Below are 20,890 nucleotides of genomic sequence, written 5' to 3' on the forward strand. Positions count from 1 at the left end.
CATATATATAATTGCAATAATTAAGCCACTAAATGAAACATCCAACTCCCCAATAAACATATGTAATGGATACTCTATACTCTTTGTCATTAAAGGAAAGTAATGATTTCTGTCATGGATGCCCCCCCATATAATTTAAGGGTTCTCCCATTGATATTTCCGCAAATGGATGGTTTCACATATCTAGAAACAAAAGGAAAGCAACTGGTAAGAAAAACCGAGATCATTTCAGACCTATGATAAAGAAGTATCTATATAGGTATGATCTAGTCCACTGCACAAGGGTCGTGAAAAGAAATATGGCAGGAAAAGTCTACAAAAATGGCACTCTTTTTCTTCATGAGTAGTCCTGGTTTGGTGTCTGAGCACAGATCAGAACAGGGGCCTGAAGCATTTGTGTAGGAAATTTTCATGATAAGAGTAAACACGATGATGATTAGGATTTTCTTGTGGTTTCATATATATCTTAAACTACAGTTGACATATGGTAATCCGACACTCACAGGATTCGGCACTCGACCTATTGTGTGGGTAGAGTAAGCTACTAAACCATAGTGGCCAGTGTTAAAATACCTCAGATTCTCGCAGTTTGTTTTGGCGAATTCGATGCTCATCAATCATTTTCTGCACAGCTAAGCCTTCAGTCGACATCCAAACATGGTGAGCTCTTACATGGGCCTGAACTCTAACAAGTGCTTGCATGCACCTCAAGGTAATTGCTGCTTGTTTCCTTACCTGACGACCTTGAAACAATGCTTGTAATCTCACAAACCAATTTCAGTGCTTGTGGTGCCCTCCTGGCCTGTAAAACCCAAACCAAAGCCAATGGATTGAAAATAATCATCTCTCAAAACAACCAACCATACAATCTATAGAGGCTCGTGCATGAAGAATGGTTACCAAAAATCCTCGAAAAGCAGTCTGTATGTGAATGGCGGCCCATTCCTCTCTGACAAACTGAAGTCTTTAGGAGGAGCCCTCACAATAGTGGCCACTGCAGCATTATAAGCCTCATACAGCAGTAATATAACTTCAGATGCCTCCCCGTTTGAATTTACCCTCTTATGAAACTTCCTTCATTTCTCCCCTCGATTCATGGTCACCAGAAATTTTCCACAGGCCCAATTTTCTGACTTTACATTGGTGAGCTTTTTTTGTGCATGTTACAAAAAGTCAATAAGCTTGCTTCCACTAAATGAATGAACTTAGAACAAGATTCCTACATAACTAATGACTAGAAAAACAATGAAGTAGCACAAAGGACAGGTGAGATGCAATTTCCCAGGTAAGGAAATGCATATGTTATTAGGGTCCACTGATAACCTAAGATGATGAGCAGGATTGCAAAAAGTTACATGAGCAGAGTATGCAAAGGCCATGCTGTAAAAAGTTACATGAACAGAGTATGCAAAGGTAGTGCTGCAAAAAGTTACATGAACAGAGTATGCAAAGGCCGTGCATAGAGCATCTCCCACAAAGTAAGACATGAGAGAAGTACAAGAAGATATAAAGCATGAAAAATTTAAGAAAGAAACAGGAAAAGATCATGAGAAAGAGAATGGAAGCTGGCAGGAATGTCAAACAGTTACTCTCCTAGCAGATGAGGTCGAGAAGAAATTCGCAATAATGCTCATATTGGTGTCTGATATCATGCTCTTTTGCTTCTGCTATAGATTTGTTTTTTCCCTTAAACATAGTTCTCCAGTAAGTGTCTTCCTCAAAGACTCAAACACAATCCAGCTGACCATGTCTCCAATCACCAGATCAAACCAAACTTTTAGCTCCTCACAGCCACCAACCAAGAAGCTAATCAACAGTTGAGCACTGGGGCTTTTGAACTCAAAATTTTACTCTCCACTCCTAAAGAGCATCTGACACAGTTCATCTGGAAGATAAAATCTTAATCTCTGTAGCTAAGTTGAAAGTCTGTTCAAACATATAGAAGAATGCCCATGAAATGCTGGTCACTGTAGCTCAAACAATTCACAGCATAGTTTTCAACCTTCAGCCACTAGTAGTGACAGGATAGAACTCTGAAACTTAGCATTGATAAAAGGGTTTTCAGGACTCTCCATAAGAACAGGAAGAAATCTCTCCACTCTTGGTAGATGATTTGTCAGATCTCAACATAGGTGGAATCAATTTGCAAGCATGCAGATAAGAATCTAAACCGGCTGTGCTCTTCACTTCAGCATTATATGAAGAAACTTTCTTCTGCAATTGAAGATCATCGTATGAGGGTCTTATCTTTGGAGCACTGGATGAGCGTATTTTAGCCTTGGCAGACTCTGTAGAGTTCATGTAATTAGGCCTTCCCACACTCTCATCTGATGTCTGCAGAGTATTTCCAGATTTTGGAGTACATGATCCCCTTGAGATTGTTGAGCTCTCATCAGATTGGATATCAGAGCTAGGCTTTGAAGATGATCTACCAGTAGGATGACTGGAAAACGCTGAAGGTGGTTTTGCAGCAACACGAACACTAATATTGTTTCTGCGAACTTTAACTTTGCCTGGTTCATGAGATTTCCTCAAATTCTCTCCAGCATCATCATAGCTTTTGAGAGACTGAATTTCACAAGTATCCATTTGGGCTTGTTCCATGCGTCTATTCTCCCAAGGCTTTGCAGCCATCCAGCGTTCTAACCAGCTCCAACCCCAGCTATTTTTGTCTGGCTCAATTCTAGCATAATTCATGTTTGTTTTCGAATTGCTTCTCCATTGCTGAAAACAGATTCAACACCCATAAAAGTTACTAGTATATAAATTTCAAAATGTCAACTTGGCATCTACATCTAAGGTCTTGTGCAGAGGATTCTACCACAGCATTTAAAATCTGCCAGAAATAGAGTGTTCAATCAAGGACTTATACAAATGAATTTTCAAGTGACTTTTCTGCATTGAACATAGTTATGTACCTGATGGGAGAGAGCATAAGCAATTTCTCTCTCACATTTGATTGCACCCTCTTGTCTCATTTGCAGTTTTGCATGAACTTCTTCAAGGGTTCCTTGACTATCACACCACCCCTCCTGAAACATGAGCATACAACTTATTGCCCAAAAAGATAGGTGGGGCATTGAGCATACAACATGTTCAACAAACCATGTACTTCAAATCTTCCCAAAAATGCAGAAATAAGGTATCTTCTGGCAATGCTTGGATTCTTAAATATTGAGATTTTTAAGTTGTTGTTTGGCAGGAAGGAGGCATATTCTGATGAGAATAGATTTGCTGATTCTGAATAAATATGATGGCAGTTCTACACTTTACAACAATATTTCTCCTTAAATATTACATCTGTTTACAAAGTTGTGGCCATAAATTTGTTTTTAACGAAGAAAGACCACTGCAGTAATATTTACAAATCAGCCACTGAATTCTATACAAAAAGGGAACTGTACAATGTTTCTTTTCTCTGCCATTTTTAGTTGCAGAAGCTTAGGGACCAAATTCAATATCCACAGGTTTTTGGTCCATAACGTCGTGCTTACATATGGGGCACAACTTAGAGTGATTTAGCAACCACTCTGCCCCACAGTGGTTATGGAAACTGTGGGTGCATGGTAAGGAGATGATCTGGTCACCAAATTCATATTCAAACTGGCATATTGCACATTTCCTACACAACGTCCCAAAACATAGATTATCAAAATCACAGAAAATAAATCATCTCCTTAGGTTGTTAAGAACAATGATAGACATTGTATCCTAAATACAAGACATGAGAACCTGATAATAGATAAACCCTTACTCCATTTCATCTGTCGATCCTTGTTCAGACTTATTTCCATCAAAAGTTAATATTGGCATAGAGTTCACTATTGTGGCAGGAGCCACACATTTTACATTTTCCAGCTGAACAAGAGACTGTAAAAATCCCAACAACAGACCCCAATATCAGTAAGATTAAAATTTAATCTCAAATTGGAAACAGAAAGCCTGCTGAACTCCCTGAACCTTGCTACCACAAGTGTACACTCACTCCAGCTAGTCTCTTAAAAATACACATTCCAATGAAAGCATAAATCATTTCATTATGTTGGTTCATCTGCTGATGGTGCCAATATTTAATGTATATCCTTCTGTATGCAGAAATATTCTCGGTTTTGAACATATATCGCCCAGGTTTGATGGCCTGATTTATTTCCCTATTCAACAAATTTCCAAACTACGCAAACTAGCTATCAAACAGAATCAGATACACAAGTCTAATGGCAACTCTGGCATGTATGTAAAAGACCAAGGAACAGACCCTAATCATGTCTGTACAAGACTTCACTTATAGTAAAGGTTGGGCATAGAAAGAGGTGAACCTTGTATCTGCTCAAAATCCATGACATCTGGACAGAACACCTTATTAATATTAAAAGGATTATTTTGAAGTATTTCATATCAAATACAGAATATAAACTTATGTCCCTCAACAAGCATTACCTAATATGGATCACCGTGATTGAACCTGACATCAGACCTGGCATCTTTTCAATTCAAGAATCAACGCTAAGGTTCTCAGAATTAAAAACCCAATGAAGCCAAATCCACTTAACGTTATAAAGTCATGCACGAATTTTTCTAACCTTGTGGCTATCCACTTAGGCATGTGGACTTCCTTTGTTATGTACTCGAATTGGAAAAAGAATTAAATACGCGTAATGCACACCAAGCCCTCATAACGAAGCCTTCCACTCTCGCATTCGAAAGATGTATGAAACGCATTGAAGCGAATAAGACACATGGATCTTCTATCCAACAGATACAGAATCAGCTAATAGAATATAGCACGCGCCTAACACAAAATGGACCTACCTATACCTCTGTCAGGAAACTCTTGAACATGACAAAGCTGACAGGAATGTTTGGACATCCCCTGTAGAAGCACTGATGCATCAAACCTTTTGTTAGTTCTTTAGAAAGAAGTTTGTTTGCTGCCCTTGCTCCCCTGAGGACTTAGGACACACACTACTAAGGAACAGAATTTGTTGCCATTTGAAAGAAATTTTGATTTTGATTTTGAGCTAGCAAAGCTCATGGCTCAAGCCTCATATGCAATTCCATGCTTATTAGGCAACCCATATTCTCATCGTACCTTAGGAGGTTCACAAAAAGATATCTTCATGCTTATACTTGTTCCACAAGGGGGAAAGCTCTTCAATCCCCTAAGAGGGCGAGTGATTACTCCACTAATGCCATGAAAATTTATTTTCACCAATAATTATTAACAATGACATGCATAGTACAACATAATACATTTTTCCTCCTGCAAAGTGCAGAGACTTGAATCTTAGAAATATGTAAATATTATCAAAACAAGAATAAGGGGAAGACAAATGATAACAAAATCTGAAGACTAATATATCTCCTTTCAGGCAAATATCTAGTTATTAGAGGCATACCTCATATGACATGTCAATAGTGCCTTGGTTACTATATTCAATGCCCCCCGAGTATGGAGGAGGATCTGCCAATTCTTGAGCGATAAAAGGTGTCTTTTTAACTCCTAATTATCTTCACATTAATTGTCAACCCAGGGACGACTTTTTATTTCAAGAGTGTACTCAGTCTGAGGCGGCTATTTACTCAAGAGTAATGTTATGAAAGATGTAGTACAGTGTTCAAAATACAAGAGTAAACGGATGCTCAAAACGAGATCTACTTACAGCAAAGCACTTTAAGACTTAAATCATGCCTTCAGAAAACTACAGCAAATTATCAGTCAAGGGTACAATAACGGTAACTCATCCCTTTGTAAACTGATGTAACTAAAGATAATCAAGGAAAAGATCATCAACCTGGGAACTAGACAACAAATGTCAACGCTCACTACAGTCTTAGATCGTTTTGCACACCAAAGCAACGATAATACAAATAACAGGAAATGGAACAACAACTAGAAAATGGAACAACAACTAGTTCTTATAAATAAGATTGAACAACAAAACCTTAGTCTAAGGAAATAAATGTAGCAATTGTATCCTACAGGAATCAGATAACAACCTTTACTCTAAGGATAAATCAGACAGCAAACGGAAATAGAATGGCAACTAATTAGAAATGAAATATAGAACAACACTTAAGATCAAATATAAATGTACAATGAACCAAGATAAATAACACACACGACATGCTTAATATTAAGAGAAACAGTAATCTGACTTCGATACCACAAATATCAATCTTAGTTATAAAGAATAACGATTGTAATTCGTAATGGAACAACAATGTCAGTTGAACAACAATCGCGATTAAGTGTAAACAATAGATGAATATAGTAATACTAACTTATGAATGTCACAACACGGTTACTCTGCAATTGAACAGCAATAGCATTCGGTAAGGACCAATAACGTTATATCAATGATTAAAGGAACAGTAATGCGTTACAAAGTCAGAATGAACAATACGGCATTCCTATCATAGAGAATGATATTACTCAGTTGAACACAAATATAATAGGAGCGAGTGTTCCACCAGGGTCGAGCCCTTAGCCTCCAGGGACACACTGCTTGAGATTACTCCAGGATCAAAGATGGAATGGCAACCAGATTTATATTAAAACATCAAAGCAAAGTTACAGTGGATCACTTCTCAACGAGAGTCGATGAGGAATTGTATAATTACAACAAGAAATCTCATCTCTCAGCCATTATCCATTCTCTCCGCCATCCTCAATTCTGAATCTCTCCTTTCTGAATCTCTAATTCTTAAATCATAATTCTGAATCTCCCATCCCCTTCTCTGATCTTTGTTCTGATTTAAATACACAGAGAGCAGAGAGCAGTTACAACTGTGATGATTACAACATGATTTCTATTACAAAATGGATTGTTTTTAACCAATTGATCAACAAGAAAATATATTTCCATCCATCTTTCAACAAGAGCAAGGCGAATTTGGCTTTGCAGCTGAGATTTGGAGGACAGCCGCAACAACAAATCTGAGAGAATCATGCTCAAAGAACCCTGCGTTTCTCTTAATACAAAGCTGAATTTGGGCAAATCGTTCTTTAATAAGTTAATTTGGTCCATTCTGGACAAAACCCATGTTCCAGATTTTCCAGATTCTTCTTCATTTGCCCAGAATCTCAACTGCAAAACTGTCACTTCTTATTCCAGTAAATTTCTGAGTTGGGACATTTAGTGATCAAATCTTCAATCTGGAAATTATCTTGGAGGTTAAAAATGATGAGTAATGTTACAAAAAATTTATTAATAAACCATCATTGATAAAATCATGCATAATCATCAATTTATTAAAAATAAAGGAGAATAAATAATATTTTTACATAAGAGCATAAATCATTATAAAATGGATTTATATAATAAATTATAATAAATGACATGATAAAGAAGAGTAAAAATGGATGAAATAAGTGTTAAAAAGTGATAATAATCATGGTATATTAATGGCCCAACACACCCCCACACTGAATATATTGCATGTCCTCATGCAACAAAAACTGAATATATTGCATGTCCTCATGCAATCCAAAGACAAAACCCATGTGTTAACCAAGCAATAAAAAAATTGTTCATCCCAGCTCATGAAATGGATAGAACAAATGAATTCTTCCTTAATTAATGAATATTCAATTTTAGCAATCTTGATGAAGGCATAACAATTTTTATATTGACGTTCAAGTTATGTGCATATGAAGTTGTAGCAAAATATGATATAAGTAACAACAAACTTCATTAACTATTTTTTCAAAAACTACAAACCAGCTTTTGTTGAAATGTTGCAAGTAACTTTGTAATATATGAATGCCTCTATGATCCAAAAATCAGATCGTTTTGATGCACGGATCATGAGATATAAACAAAATGGTTGTAGGTGATAGTACATGATTTCCAAAATTTTATGAACTAATTTAACTTGAAATTATCTGGGTTTGTGTATTTTAATGATACGTTTGTGTTTTCCAGAAATCACAAGAATTGAGTTCATAGTTTTAAAAATATATGGAAATCAATTTCTACATTATAAAAATGAAATTGTATGCCTTAAATGAAAAAGAAAGTAGAAAACATCTATCATGCGTAGCAATTCCTCCCCCTCTCTGAAGAATTAACATGCCCTCATGCAATGCTAGAACACAAATTGAGGTGGTTGCTACCATCTGTGGAATGCTATGCTTGGTGTAAAACAACATGGAATAAGGGAGGTGTTGAGAATGAATAAGAATAGCAATGGATGATAAAGAATATGAATGACATGGTCATGAATGAAAGTTATACTTCTCCAAACTGAAAGATGATATGCCGCTGAAAAATGGGAAGTGGTAAAGATGTGGAATGAAGGATGATAAATAATGCTCAAAATGGATTTTCATTAAATTCTCCTAAATTCGTAATAAATCAGAAAATTATGCTATTTTACCTCAAGTTTTACCTCCAAAAAGAAAAATGTGGAATGACATATATGTACTGGCATTTGTTGAAGCTAATGTAGGCAGAGTTGGTGTTGAAAGTGATGCAAAAGGTGGAATCCAGGCAAGCACATCATGTCTGAACAATTGTTCACGTTCGCGAGTTGCTCGAGCCTCTTCTGTTAGTTGCAATAGTGTGGTCATGCTGCGAATAGAGTTTCCCCCCATACTTGTTGTTCTCCTGTAAACAAATCACTATTTTGCATACAATGTTCTTGAATCCATAGTGTTAGTTTTGAATAGCAACAGATTAAGATGCATGCAAAAATTTCAATCAGAAAAACTTTTGTATACATGCAATACTAATATTTTGTCAAATCAACAAGTTATGGCAGAGTGCAGTAATCATATCGCATGCTATCCCATAATGCATACATTCCCCTCTCTAATTGGAAAAGGGATTCCATGACCATAAAGCATATGAAAGGTGTTGTGCTGACAACAAGGCAAGGGAATGAACAATACAACAGTAAATGAAGCAGAGTACACATATCAATGATAGGACGGTGAGAGTTATGGTTATAATGAGAGCAGAGTGTGTAAAGATAGTTATGAATAAGAGATAGGACGCTTTGGATTGATGATAAGTTATGCGAAAAAGAAAAAGGACAGCAATATGCCAAAAAGATGCTTTGTTGACGGTATTCTAGCTGAAAATGATGCGATTGATCTGAAAATAATTTCTCATGCGTAAAGGTTCAAAACAGGGGAAAAATTAAGGAAATAACTTCTCCGATAAAAAGAAATAATAAGAAAAGGGTATATTATAATAATTGACGATAAGATATAACTTCAATACCATAAGCAGAGCCTCTGCTGCCAGCAGGCGTCCATAGCCTTGGCAAGGTTGCTTTTTAACCCATATGAGCCAGGATCCTCAATTTATAAATGGAGAGTTCTAGTGCTGTTCTACAGAAGAGATCAGTGTGCTGGCGTGGTAATCAGATAACCACACTGCCATTCACTGGGATGTAGCAAAAGTGATCAGGCCGGCTCGTGATGAGACCTCCTGTTCCAAGGATAATTTAGCTATCCAATGGATCATAACCCTGGTGTGGTGGCCATAATGGGAATGTCACTTTGTTACAGCCTTATGAACATAGTACGCTGGCTTGTAATGAGACCCCCGATCCTCCATCTGCGAACAAAATTTTGTTGTTATTACACATTTTTATGATAAAAAGAGGGAGGCTCAGTACTCCTTAAGAGCAGGGATGGTGGAAGAAGTTGAACATGTCAATAGAAAAAAAAAATACCCATAATCTCATTTATTACAGATAGAGAAGATTATGACCAGGAAAGTGGAACCAGCATGGTATTAAGATGATCAATCAATATCATATTCAACAAAAAACAATACAGTAAAGTGGTATATAAATAATTGTGTCCATTTTAAAAATAATCTATCATCAAGGAGTTGTCTTGTTAAAGATCATAACGTGAATGATATTAACTCGCTTCAATAGAATCCATAATTCTTGTCCTCATAAAAGTAGTGTACTTCATGCCATGAAAGGGAATCAGTAAAATGTGGTTGAGATGAACTAGGAATAATCCCACAAGAGGAAGGAAGGGTTGCTCTCGAAAATACTCCCAAAGTGTTGCTCCTTTAAAGGAACAACAAAAACACTCAAAAAAGTGTTGTTCCTTGTAGGGAACAACAAAGAAAATGCATGCCAAAAAGCAAAAATATACAGGAAAAGGTGTTGTTCCCTATAGGGAACAACAAAAAATGCATGTGAAAAAGTGTTGTTCCCTAAGAGGAATAACAAAAAATGCGAGAATGTTGTTCCTTTGAAAAGGAACACAAAAATGTGAAAGTGCTATTCCTTTGAAAAGGAACAACAAAAATGTGAAAGTGGAGAAGTGTTGTTCCTTTCAGAAAGGAACAACAAAAATGTGAAAGTGCAGAAGTGTTGTTCCTTTCAAAAAGGAACAGCAAAACGTGAAAGTGCAGAAGTGTTGTTCTTTTCGGAAAGGAACAACAAAACGTGAAAGTGCAAAAGTGTTGTTCCTTTAAAAAGGAACAACAAAAACATGAAAATGCAGAAGTGTTGTTCCTTTAAAAAGGAACAGCAAAAACGTGAAAGTGCAGAAGTGTTGTTCCTTTAAAAAAGAACAGCAACGTGAAAGTGCAGAATGTAAAAAGAACAGGTGAAAGTGCGGAAGTGTTGTTCCTTTCAGAAAGGAACAACAAAAACATGAAAGTGTAGAAGTGTTGTTCCTTTAAAAAGGAACATCAACGTGAAAGTGCAGAAGCGATGTTCCTTTAAAAAGGAACAACAAAAACGTGAAAATGCAGAAGTGTTGTTCCTTTAAAAATGAACAACAACGTGAAAGTGCAGAAGTGTTGTTCCTTTAAAAAGGAACAACAAAAACGTGAAAGTGCAAAAGTGTTGTTCCTTTAAAAAGGAACAACAACGTGAAAGTGCAGAAGTGTTGTTCCTTTAAAAAGGAACAGCAAAATGCACAATCATAAAATGCAAGCACGCAAAGAGTGAATTAGCTGTTCACTGTATTGATGCTGAGGATGGGCTACAATTTGAATGAAGCAACACCTTGTTTCATTAAAATTTCTTTCAAGAATCACTCGTCCATAAATTGACCTTCTTTTTCTCCTAGGACCTGCAAAAAAACGAGTGTCTACCTGCAATAAAACATTAAATCATGGAGAAAGAGAGGTGATCGGGCTCCCCTAATCCAAGAATTATGCAAAAAACAACAAGTAGTTACTCTGTATAACAAATCCACGAAGAAAATAGCAAAGTAAAATTTATTTGTCACCTGCGGGAGAGCAATGGTCAACCATACTAACCAGCAGTGTTTTAATCACAACTTCTTTGTTTTTTGTCCAAATTGAGTGATTCCAAACCCAAATGATAGCTAATTCAAGGTCTATCTCCAATAGAAACAAGTTTTAAAAATTCAATGATATGATATGTCAATTTTAGTTAAAACAACCTGCATAACAGAGTCATTTTCGATTACCCCACTTAGAACAACAATGAATGTTTTAAGCATAGATTCTTCGTTTGATGTCGGATTCGAATGATTCAAATTGAAAATGAAATTAGATTCATTTATTTATCTCCAATAGAAATAGGTTTTGAAGACAAGAAGAATTGATAAGTCAAATACTCTAAGGAACAGCCGGAAAGACAAAGTTTTAAGAGTGCTGATTTACGATAGACAGTCAGTATTTTGATCATAACTTCCTCATAAGATATAAAAAATGAGTGATTCCAATTACCTTGTAAACTATATTCATAGGGAAATATACCATAGAAACAGGTTTTAAAAATTCAATCATTTAGGCCTCCAAAAACCGACTGTCCCAACTCTGTTCCTGAGTTGCCCGCTAGACACCCTGTCAATGTTTTGGTTCTAACTTTTTCGTTTCAAATCCAAATTGAGTGATTCAAATTGGGTTAGAAATTATACATCAAGGGATATTTAGGATAGAAATAGGTTTTAAAAATATTCCCTTTTGGTCCCTCAAAACATGACTGTCCTGACTGTGTTTTTAGAAATTTCATCAAGCCCACAAGCCAAAAAAAAATGATATTCAAGCATTTTTTTAAATTGGTGATAAAAGTGAATATGAGTGTTTGTAGAACTATTATTTCCATTATAATTCATCTACATACACAAATGAATTAAAAAAATTATCACCGATGTTGATTTCCACAGCGTGTTGCAACAAAAAACAACTAGTTTTACATAAAAGCAAAATGTATTTATTTATGTGCTTATTTATTATTTATTTATTTTTTTACACTAACCTACTTTGATTTGAAAAATAAATATGATTACATATAAGAGTACTTCCAGTGGAGCCATTTTCAAAATAAGGCTTCAAGTATGTACATACTCAAATTTGAAAAATGCATATTAATAAATATTAGGGTATGAGAAGCCAACTTCCCTTGAAAAAATGGTGTCAAAAATTGTTGAAGTATGGAGTGATGCTGCAAACAAATGATGGAGTGAAACCAATCTTCAATATATCCTTTACTTTCTTGATTTCCCATAGCCATCATACCATGAAGTTCTTGAGCTTTTAAAATGACTTGTTGATGCATACTAAAAGAAACCTCATTTTTTTCCATAACCTCTACAATTTTTGAATTTGAAACATTCTGAATCTCATTGTAAGTTTTCTCTAATGGCGCATGTGAGATAGAATGGGTGGGAAGGGTGGGTAAATTTTGCAGTTCAACATTGTAAGCATGTTGTACTGGTTTATTATGGTGAGGGTGTGGAATTAGTTGAGCAGGAAATTGTGTACGGAATGGAGCATTTTGATGATGTAGATGATTGGGTTGAGTGGATGATTTTGATATGCAAGTAGGATGTTGTGGAAGAGTTGGTGAAGAATATGGATGATGTGTTTGTGCTACAAGATGAGGGAGAGTAGTTATGCAATCATAAGGTGAACCATGCCAAACTTGTAGACATGGTTGATGGTGGTTATATTGAGATTGACATGGCTGCCTTAACACATTACTATTCCATAATGGATTATGCAAGTAGGAGAATGGAGAAGAAGTGTTTTGAACCATACTTGTAGGCCATGATTTCCATGCTTTTGACCTTGTTGCAGCTTCCTCATCTCTTTGAAATGATACTTCCATCCTAGATAAGGAAGAACAAATATCTATGGGATGCTCCTTCTGGTAATGAGGGCAAAACACTTCATCAAATTCTTGATTTTTCTGAACCTGCAAAACATCCAATTGTGAATTCAGAGAGCTAATAAAATCAATTTTCAAATTTTCAAATAAAACATTGATTTTAGCTCTTATGTCTCCTATTCTTGTAGCAGATTTGGAAAAGAAAGAACAAACATCTCTAGAATTCTTACCAGCCTTGGAGATTCCTCTTGAATACCTTATGCACAATTCACAAACATCATCATATGACAACTGAAAAACATCACCTTTTTCTATCAGATTTAAGAGTTCTAAAAATTCATCTTTGATTCCTTTAAGTAGGAGTGTTTTTAAGATCTCTTTTTCCAAATGCTTATATTTTGATTTTTGAAGGTTATATTGAAATCGCTCTACATAGTCCTCCAAGCTTTCATCTTCCCCTTGTATCATATTGAAAATATATTCATTGGATTTGCAATAGTCTTGGTACTTCTTCAAGAATATGTTCTTCATGTCCTCCCATGTTTGGACGCAGTTCCCATCTAGGCTCATGAACCATCGGAGAGCTGCTCCTTTTAGAGTAAGAGGAAACACTTTCAACCTTTGATCATTAGTACAATAATCATATCCTCTACAAAGTACTTCAAACTCAAATAAGAATGTATCTGGATCCTCATTTGTCAAACCATGAAAATTTAGTAGAGAAGATGGGGGAATTATGTGCATTTGTGTCACTCCTCCTAGATCTTTGATAGGAAATTCAAAAGTAGAAATGTGAGCCATTTCTTACCATAATAGAAGATGTTCTTCATGTGTTTCTTTGAGGCTCCTTCTTCAAATGTTCCTGTCAATTGGTTAGTGAAATGGGTGGTGCTTACATCACCACTTGAGTGAAATCATGAGATTTGTTTTTCAAATTTCTATTTTTTTTTTGCTATTCACACAGAAATTCAAACATTTATTTCTACCCTAAGTTCTTTAACAATTATGTTGGAAAGTGAGCGGGGGGGAGGGCTTCTACATGCTCCGTACGCAGGTTCTTACCTTCCGTTTTTAATACCTAATTCTTTCCTAACAGGCACTCATCAAATGCACACTACTCTTTAGAAATGGCTACACTCTCCCCGCAACGGCGCCAAAATGTTGAGCGATAAAAGGTGTCTTTTTAACTCCTAATTATCTTCACATTAATTGTCAACCCAGGGACGACTTTTTATTTCAAGAGTGTACTCAGTCTGAGGCGACTATTTACTCAAGAGTAATGTTATGAAAGATGTAGTACAGTGTTCAAAATACAAGAGTAAACGGATGCTCAAAATGAGATCTACTTATAGCGAAGCACTTTAAGACTTAAATCATGCATTCAGAAAACTACAGCAAATTATCAGTCAAGGGTACAGTAACGGTAACTCATCCCTTTGTAAACTGATGTAATTAAAGATAATCAAGGAAAAGATCATCAACCTGGGAACTAGACAACAAATGTCAACGCTCAATATAGTCTCAGATTGTTCTGCACACCAAAGCAACGATAATACAAATAACAGGAAATGGAACAACAACTAGAAAATAGAACAACAACTAGTTCTTATAAATAAGATTGAACAACAAAACCTTAGTCTAAAGAAATAAATGTAGCAATTGTATCCTACAGGAATCAAATAACAACCTTTACTCTAAGGATAAATCAGACATCAAACAGAAATAGAATGGAAACTAATTAGAAATGAAATATAGAACAACACTTAAGATCAAATATAAATGTACAATGAACTAAGATAAATAACACACACGACACGCTTAATATTAAGAGAAACAGTAATCTAACTTCAATACCACAAATATCAATCTCAGTTATAAAGAATAACGATTGTAATTCGTAATGAAACAACAATGTCAGTTGAACAACAATCGCGATTAAGTGTAAACCATAGATGAATATAGTAATACCAACTTATGAATGTCACAACACGGTTACTCTGCAATTGAATAGCAATAGCATTCTGTAAGGACCAGTAACGTTATATCAATGATTAAAGGAACAGTAATGCGTTACAAAGTCAGAATGAACAATACGACATTCCTGTCATAGAGAACGATATTACTCAGTTGAACATAAATCGAATATAACATAACCGTGATGTAAAATAACAAAACACATCAGATTACCGAACAAAGCTGATAATGAAAACTACGCACAAACTAAAGATAATGGTACAGGAGCGAGTGTTCCACTAGGGCCGGGCCCTTAGCCTCCAGGGACACACCGCTTGAGATTACTCCAGGATCAAAGATGGAACGACAACCAGATTTATATTAAAACATCAAAGCAAAGTTACAGTGGATCACTTCTCAATGAGTCAATGAGGAATTGTATAATTACAACAAGAAATCTCATCTCTCAGCCATTATCCATTCTCTCCGCCATCTTCAATTCTGAATCTCTCCTTTCTAAATCTCTAATTCTCAAATCATAATTCTAAATTTTCCATCCCCTTCTCTGATCTTTGTTCTGATTTGAATACATAGAGAGCAGAGCGCAGTTACAACTGTGATGATTACAACATGATTTCTATTACAAAATTGGATTGTTTTTAACCAATTGATCAACAAGAAAATATATTTCCATCCATCTTTCAACAAGAGCAAGGCGAATTTGGCTTTGCAGCTGAGATTTGGAGGACGGCCGCAACAACAAATCTGAGAGAATCGTGCTCAAAGAACCCTGCGTTTCTCTTAATACAAGCTGAATTTAGGCAAACCATTCTTTGAAAAAGTTAATTTGATCCGTTCTGGACAAAACCCATGTTCCAGATTCTTCTTCATTTGCCCAGAATCTCAACCACAAAACTGTCACTTCTTATTCCAGCGAATTTCTGAGTTGGGACATTTAATGATCAAATCTTCAATCTGAAAATTATCTTGGAGGTTAAAAATGATGAGTAATGTTACAACCAATTTATTAATAAACCATCATTGATAAAATCATGCATAATCATCAATTTATTAAAAATAAAGGAGAATAAATAATATTTTTACATAAGAGCATAAATCATTATGAAATGGATTTATATAATAAATTATAATAAATGACATGATAAAGAAGAGTAAAAATGGATGAAATAAGTGTTAAAAAGTGATAATAATCATGGCATATTAATGGCCCAACACCAATGATAATGAAAGGGCTGAAACATGCAATGATTAAATTGGTCATAGTTCTACTTAATAAGTTGGTATTCAATAAAAGAAAACAAACTTTCAGAAATGTGTCAGTTAATGAATGCTAACTGGATGGAAAAGTTAAATCATGAGAATCCATTATTCTATGAAACTTGCTTGCAACAATTCAACCCCAGGGAAGCAGCTTACATAATGCCATTTCAAGGTCAAAATCATCACAACTTTCATTTCTCGGCTGATTTGAATGGAAAATATCATGAGAAAGAGCGTGGAAGCTGGCAGGAATGTCAAACAGCTACTCTCCTAGCAGATGAGGACGAGAAGAAATTCGCAATAAAGCTCATAATGGTGTCTGATATCATGCTCTTTTGCTTCTGCTATAGATTTGTTTTTTCCCTTAAACACAGTTCTCCAGTAAGTGGCTTCCTCAAAGACTCAAATGCAATCCAGCTGACCATGTCTCCAATCACCAGATCAAACCAAACTTTTAGCTCCTCACAGCCACCAACCAAGAAGCTAATCAACAGTTGAGCACTGTGGCTTTTGAACTCAAAATTTTACTCTCCACTCCTAAAGAGCATCTGACACAGTTCAGCTGGAAGCTGAAATCTTAATCTCTGCAGCTAAGTTGAACTTTTGTTCAAACATACAGTAAAATGCCCATGAAATGCTAGTCACTGTAGCTCAAACCATTCACAGCAGAGTTTTCAACCTTCAGCGACTAGTAGTGATAGGTTAGCACTCTGGAACTTAGCATTGATAAAAGGGTTTTCGAGACTCTCCATAAGAACAGGAAGAAATCTCTCCACTCTTGGTAGATGATTTGTCAGATCTCAACATAGGTGGAATCAATGTGCAAGCATGCAGAGAAGAATCTGAACCGGCTGTGCTCTTCACTTCGGCATTATATGAAGAAACTTTCTTCTGCAATTGAAGATCATCATATGAGGGTCTTATCTTTGGAGCACTGGACAAGCATATTTTAGCCTTGGCAGACTCTGTAGAGTTCATGTAATTAGGCCTTCCCACACTCTCATTTGATGTCTGCAGAGTATTTCCAGATTTTGGAGTACATGATCCCCTTGTAATTGTTGAGCTCTCATCAGATTGGATATCAGAGCTAGGGTTTGAAGATGATCTACCAGTAGGATGACTGGAAACCGCTGAAGGTGGTTTTGCAGCAACACGAACCCTAATATTGTTTCTGCGAACTTTAACTTTGCCTAGTTCATGAGATTTCCTCAGATTCTCTCCAGCATCATCATAGCTTTTGAGAGACTGAATTTCACAAGCATCCATTTCGGCTTGTTCCATGAGTCTTTTCTCCCAAGGCTTTGTAGCCATCCAGCGTTCTAACCAGCTCCAACCCCAGCTATTTTTGTTTGGCTCAATTCTAGCATAATTCATGTTTGTTTTCGAATTGCTTCTCCATTGCTGAAAACTAATTCAACACCCATAAAAGTTACTAGTATATAAATTTAAAAATGTCAACCTGGCATCTACATCTAAGGTCTTGTGTAGAGGATTCTACCACAACATTTAAAATCTGCCAGAAATAGAGTGTTCAATCAAGGACTTATACAAATGAATTTTCAAGTGACTTTTATGCATTGAACATAGTTATGTACCTGATGGGAGAGAGCATAAGCAATTTCTCTCTCACGTTTGATTGCACCCTCTTGTCTCATTTGTAGTTTTGCACGAACTTCTTCAAGCGTTCCTTGACTATCACACCACCCCTCCTGAAACAAGCAAATGCACTTCTAAAACAAAATGGATAACAGAGCCAGTTTTTTGCAAGTTAAAACATAAAATCTTTTTAGGTTATCAGAATTATTCCGGCAATTCCACATCACACAGATATTACTATTGTAGTATAAGTGATGGGATTGTCAGAAATTGAAATTTAGCATATCTAGAAACAAAGGGAAAGAAACTGGTAATAAAAACTGAGATCGTTTTAGACCTATGATAAAGAAGTATCTATATGAGGTATGATCTAGTCCACTGCACAAGGGTCATGAAAAGCAATATGGCTAGGAAAAGTCTACAGAAAGGGCAGCTACTTTTCTTCATGAGTAGTGTTGGTTTGGTGTCTGAGCACAAATCAGAACAGGGGCCTGAAGCGTTTGTTCAGGAAATTTTCATGATAAGAGTGTACACGATGATGATTAGGATTTGCTTGTGGTTTTGTATATATCTTAAACTACAGTTGACATATGGTAATCCGACACTCACAGGATTTAGCACTCCGATCTATTGTGTGCATAAAGTAAGATACTAAACCATAGTGGCTAGAGTGTTAAAATACCTCAGATTCTCGCAGTTTGTTTTGGCGAATTCAATGTTCATCAATCATTTTTTGCATAGCTAAGCCTTCAGTCGACATCCGAACACGACGAGCTCTTACACGGGCCTAAACTCTAACAAGTGCTTGCATGCACCTCAAGGTAACTGCTGCTTGTTTCCTTACCTGACGACCTCGAAACAATGCTTGTAATCTCACAAACCCTTTCAGCGCTCGCAGTGCCCTCCTGGCTTGTAAAACCCAAACCAAAGCCAATGGATTGAAAACAATCATCTCTCAAAACAACCAACCATACAATCTATAGAGGCTCATGCATGAAGAATGGTTACCAAAAATCCTCGAAAAGCAGTCTGTATGTGAATGGCGGCCCATTCTTCTCTGACAACCTTGAAGTCTTTAGGAGGAGCCCTCACAATAGTGGCCACTGCAGCATTATAAGCCTCTGCAGCAGCAGATATAACTTCAGATGTCTCCCCGTTTGAATTTACCCTCTTATGGAAACTTCCTTCATTTCTCCCCTTGGATTCATGGTCACCAGAAATTTTCCACAGGCCCCATTTTCTAGACTTTACATTGGTGAGCTTTTTCTGTGCATGTTACAACAAAGTCAATAAGCTTGCTTCCGCTAAATGAATGAACTTAGAACAAGATTCCTACATAACTAATGACTGGAAAAACAATGAAGTAGCACAAAAGATGGGTGAGATGCAATTTCCCAGGTAAGGAAATGCATATGTTATTAGGGTCCACTGATAACCTAAGATGATGAGCAAGACTGCAAAAAGTTACATGAGCAGAGTATGCAAAGGTAGTGCTGCAAAAATTTACATGAACATAGTATGCAAAGGCTGTGCATAGAGCATCTCCCACAAAGTAAGACATGAGAGAGGTACATGAAGGTATAAAGCATGAAAAATTTAAGAAAGAAACAGGAAAAGATCATGAGAAAGAGCGTGGAAGCTGGCAGGAATGTCAAACAGCTACTCTCCTAGTAGATGAGGCCGAGAAGAAATTTGCAATAAAGCTCATATTGGTGTCTGATAGAGGTTGTTGGACCCTATGTATTTGATTAATAGCCTAAATGCTTCTGGTCACAAGAGATTTTTTGGTCTGAGATGTCTCAGGGCAAAACTACTAACAATCCTCCTCCTGGCCCTCCACATCCTCCTGGCGCTCCTCCTCCTGCAGAAAAATCCACCCTCCACGGCCCTCTTCATCCTCCTGGCCCTCCTCCTCTAGAAAAATCTTGTGCAGCAAAGGCATTCACCCTTGGCCCTCGTTTGCAGTGAACGGGCTATCTGTGTGCGCACGACGGACCGGCTAGGTAGACGGACGGGCTGGGCTTCGTTTAATTAATTTTTTAACTAATAACTATTTTTTAATGTTTTCTTTGGATGGCAGATAATTGTTGAATTGTCTAATAATAGATCTGACAGTTAAGATTAGGACAGAAAGGTATTTAGGGGAGTTCATTTCAGAGGGAAACACCTTACAACGTAATTAAATACTTATCTGCTTAGGTTTAAACTTCCAAGGAAAATCAATAGAGGATTAAGATCACACCTCATGACCATGAGAATGGTACCTTTACCGGTTCTCCCCCCATTCCATATTCCACTTCTAGAACAATTTTCAAATCAAGAACCTTCACAAGTTCACCCAAGACCATTTAGTCCCAACCAGCTACAACCTAGGGAATTCATCCTGAGCACTTAGGTTTCAAATGGAGTTTCACTGACCAACCAGCTCAGGAACTCTAGCATTGGCAGCGTCATGCATCCCTCTGGAAGCGTCCTGCCTCCCTATGGCAATGTCCTCCTAGAGGGTTTGGGCTATTTGTCTCTCCCCTTTCAGACTCTCTTCCCCTTTCCCCAAACTAAGATGATTTATCTCTAGGAATGGGAGTAACTGTCTCTACTTTTCTGGTAAGTGAAACTTTCACTTAGTGACTTTTCCTCATAATTTCCCTCACTGCCTTAACCAACTTATTAATTTTTAAAATAAATTTAAACATTAAAATTTCTCACTATGCCTTCCACATAGTTGATAGTCTTCCAAGTTACTTGTAGTAAAAGTAAAGCAAATAATTACTTTTCATTGAGGGGTGTTACATTATCTTGGGTATTTCATTGCTAATTCTTCTATTGCAAGATGAGACTCTCGAGCATATTGTTGACCTTTGTAGTGGTCATATTTCTAGGTAGTGTTTCAGTTGCAAAGAAGAAGGTGACCATGAATGAGATGGTGATGAATGCGAGAAGATATCTGCGAGAGGTGGGTGGTTACAATATCATCGCCACATCTATGGAATCTTCGTAG

At 36.6% G+C, this 20,890-nt stretch overlaps 2 protein-coding genes and 1 pseudogene across 2 annotated transcripts; all 3 read right to left on the reverse strand.

Moving 5' to 3' along the window:
- Positions 1-2,061: 2,061 nt before the first annotated feature.
- LOC149240327 (protein IQ-DOMAIN 6-like) lies at positions 2,062-3,115 on the reverse strand. The gene is made up of 2 exons (XM_089370138.1): positions 2,919-3,115; positions 2,062-2,713 (listed from the first exon to the last, which is right to left on the reverse strand). Exons 1-2 carry the CDS (start codon positions 2,933-2,935, stop codon positions 2,062-2,064), a joined length of 669 nt encoding a protein of 222 aa, XP_089226264.1. The 5' UTR covers positions 2,936-3,115.
- Positions 3,116-3,156: 41 nt separating this feature from the next.
- On the reverse strand, positions 3,157-5,463 carry LOC149240328 (receptor homology region, transmembrane domain- and RING domain-containing protein 1-like). Its single transcript, XM_089373683.1, has 3 exons — positions 5,397-5,463; positions 3,755-3,870; positions 3,157-3,622 (listed from the first exon to the last, which is right to left on the reverse strand). Exons 1-3 carry the CDS (start codon positions 5,406-5,408, stop codon positions 3,442-3,444), a joined length of 309 nt encoding a protein of 102 aa, XP_089229809.1. The 5' UTR covers positions 5,409-5,463; the 3' UTR covers positions 3,157-3,441.
- An 11,550-nt stretch (positions 5,464-17,013) lies between these two features.
- Positions 17,014-19,834, reverse strand: LOC149240329 (protein IQ-DOMAIN 6-like; annotated as a pseudogene).
- Between the last annotated feature and the right edge of the window lie 1,056 nt (positions 19,835-20,890).

Source organism: Pinus tabuliformis, chromosome 8 (genome assembly GCF_031772625.1).
Source record: "Pinus tabuliformis cultivar Carrire ecotype Pingquan chromosome 8, CPIR1, whole genome shotgun sequence".
Taxonomy (NCBI): Eukaryota; Viridiplantae; Streptophyta; class Pinopsida; order Pinales; family Pinaceae; genus Pinus; species Pinus tabuliformis.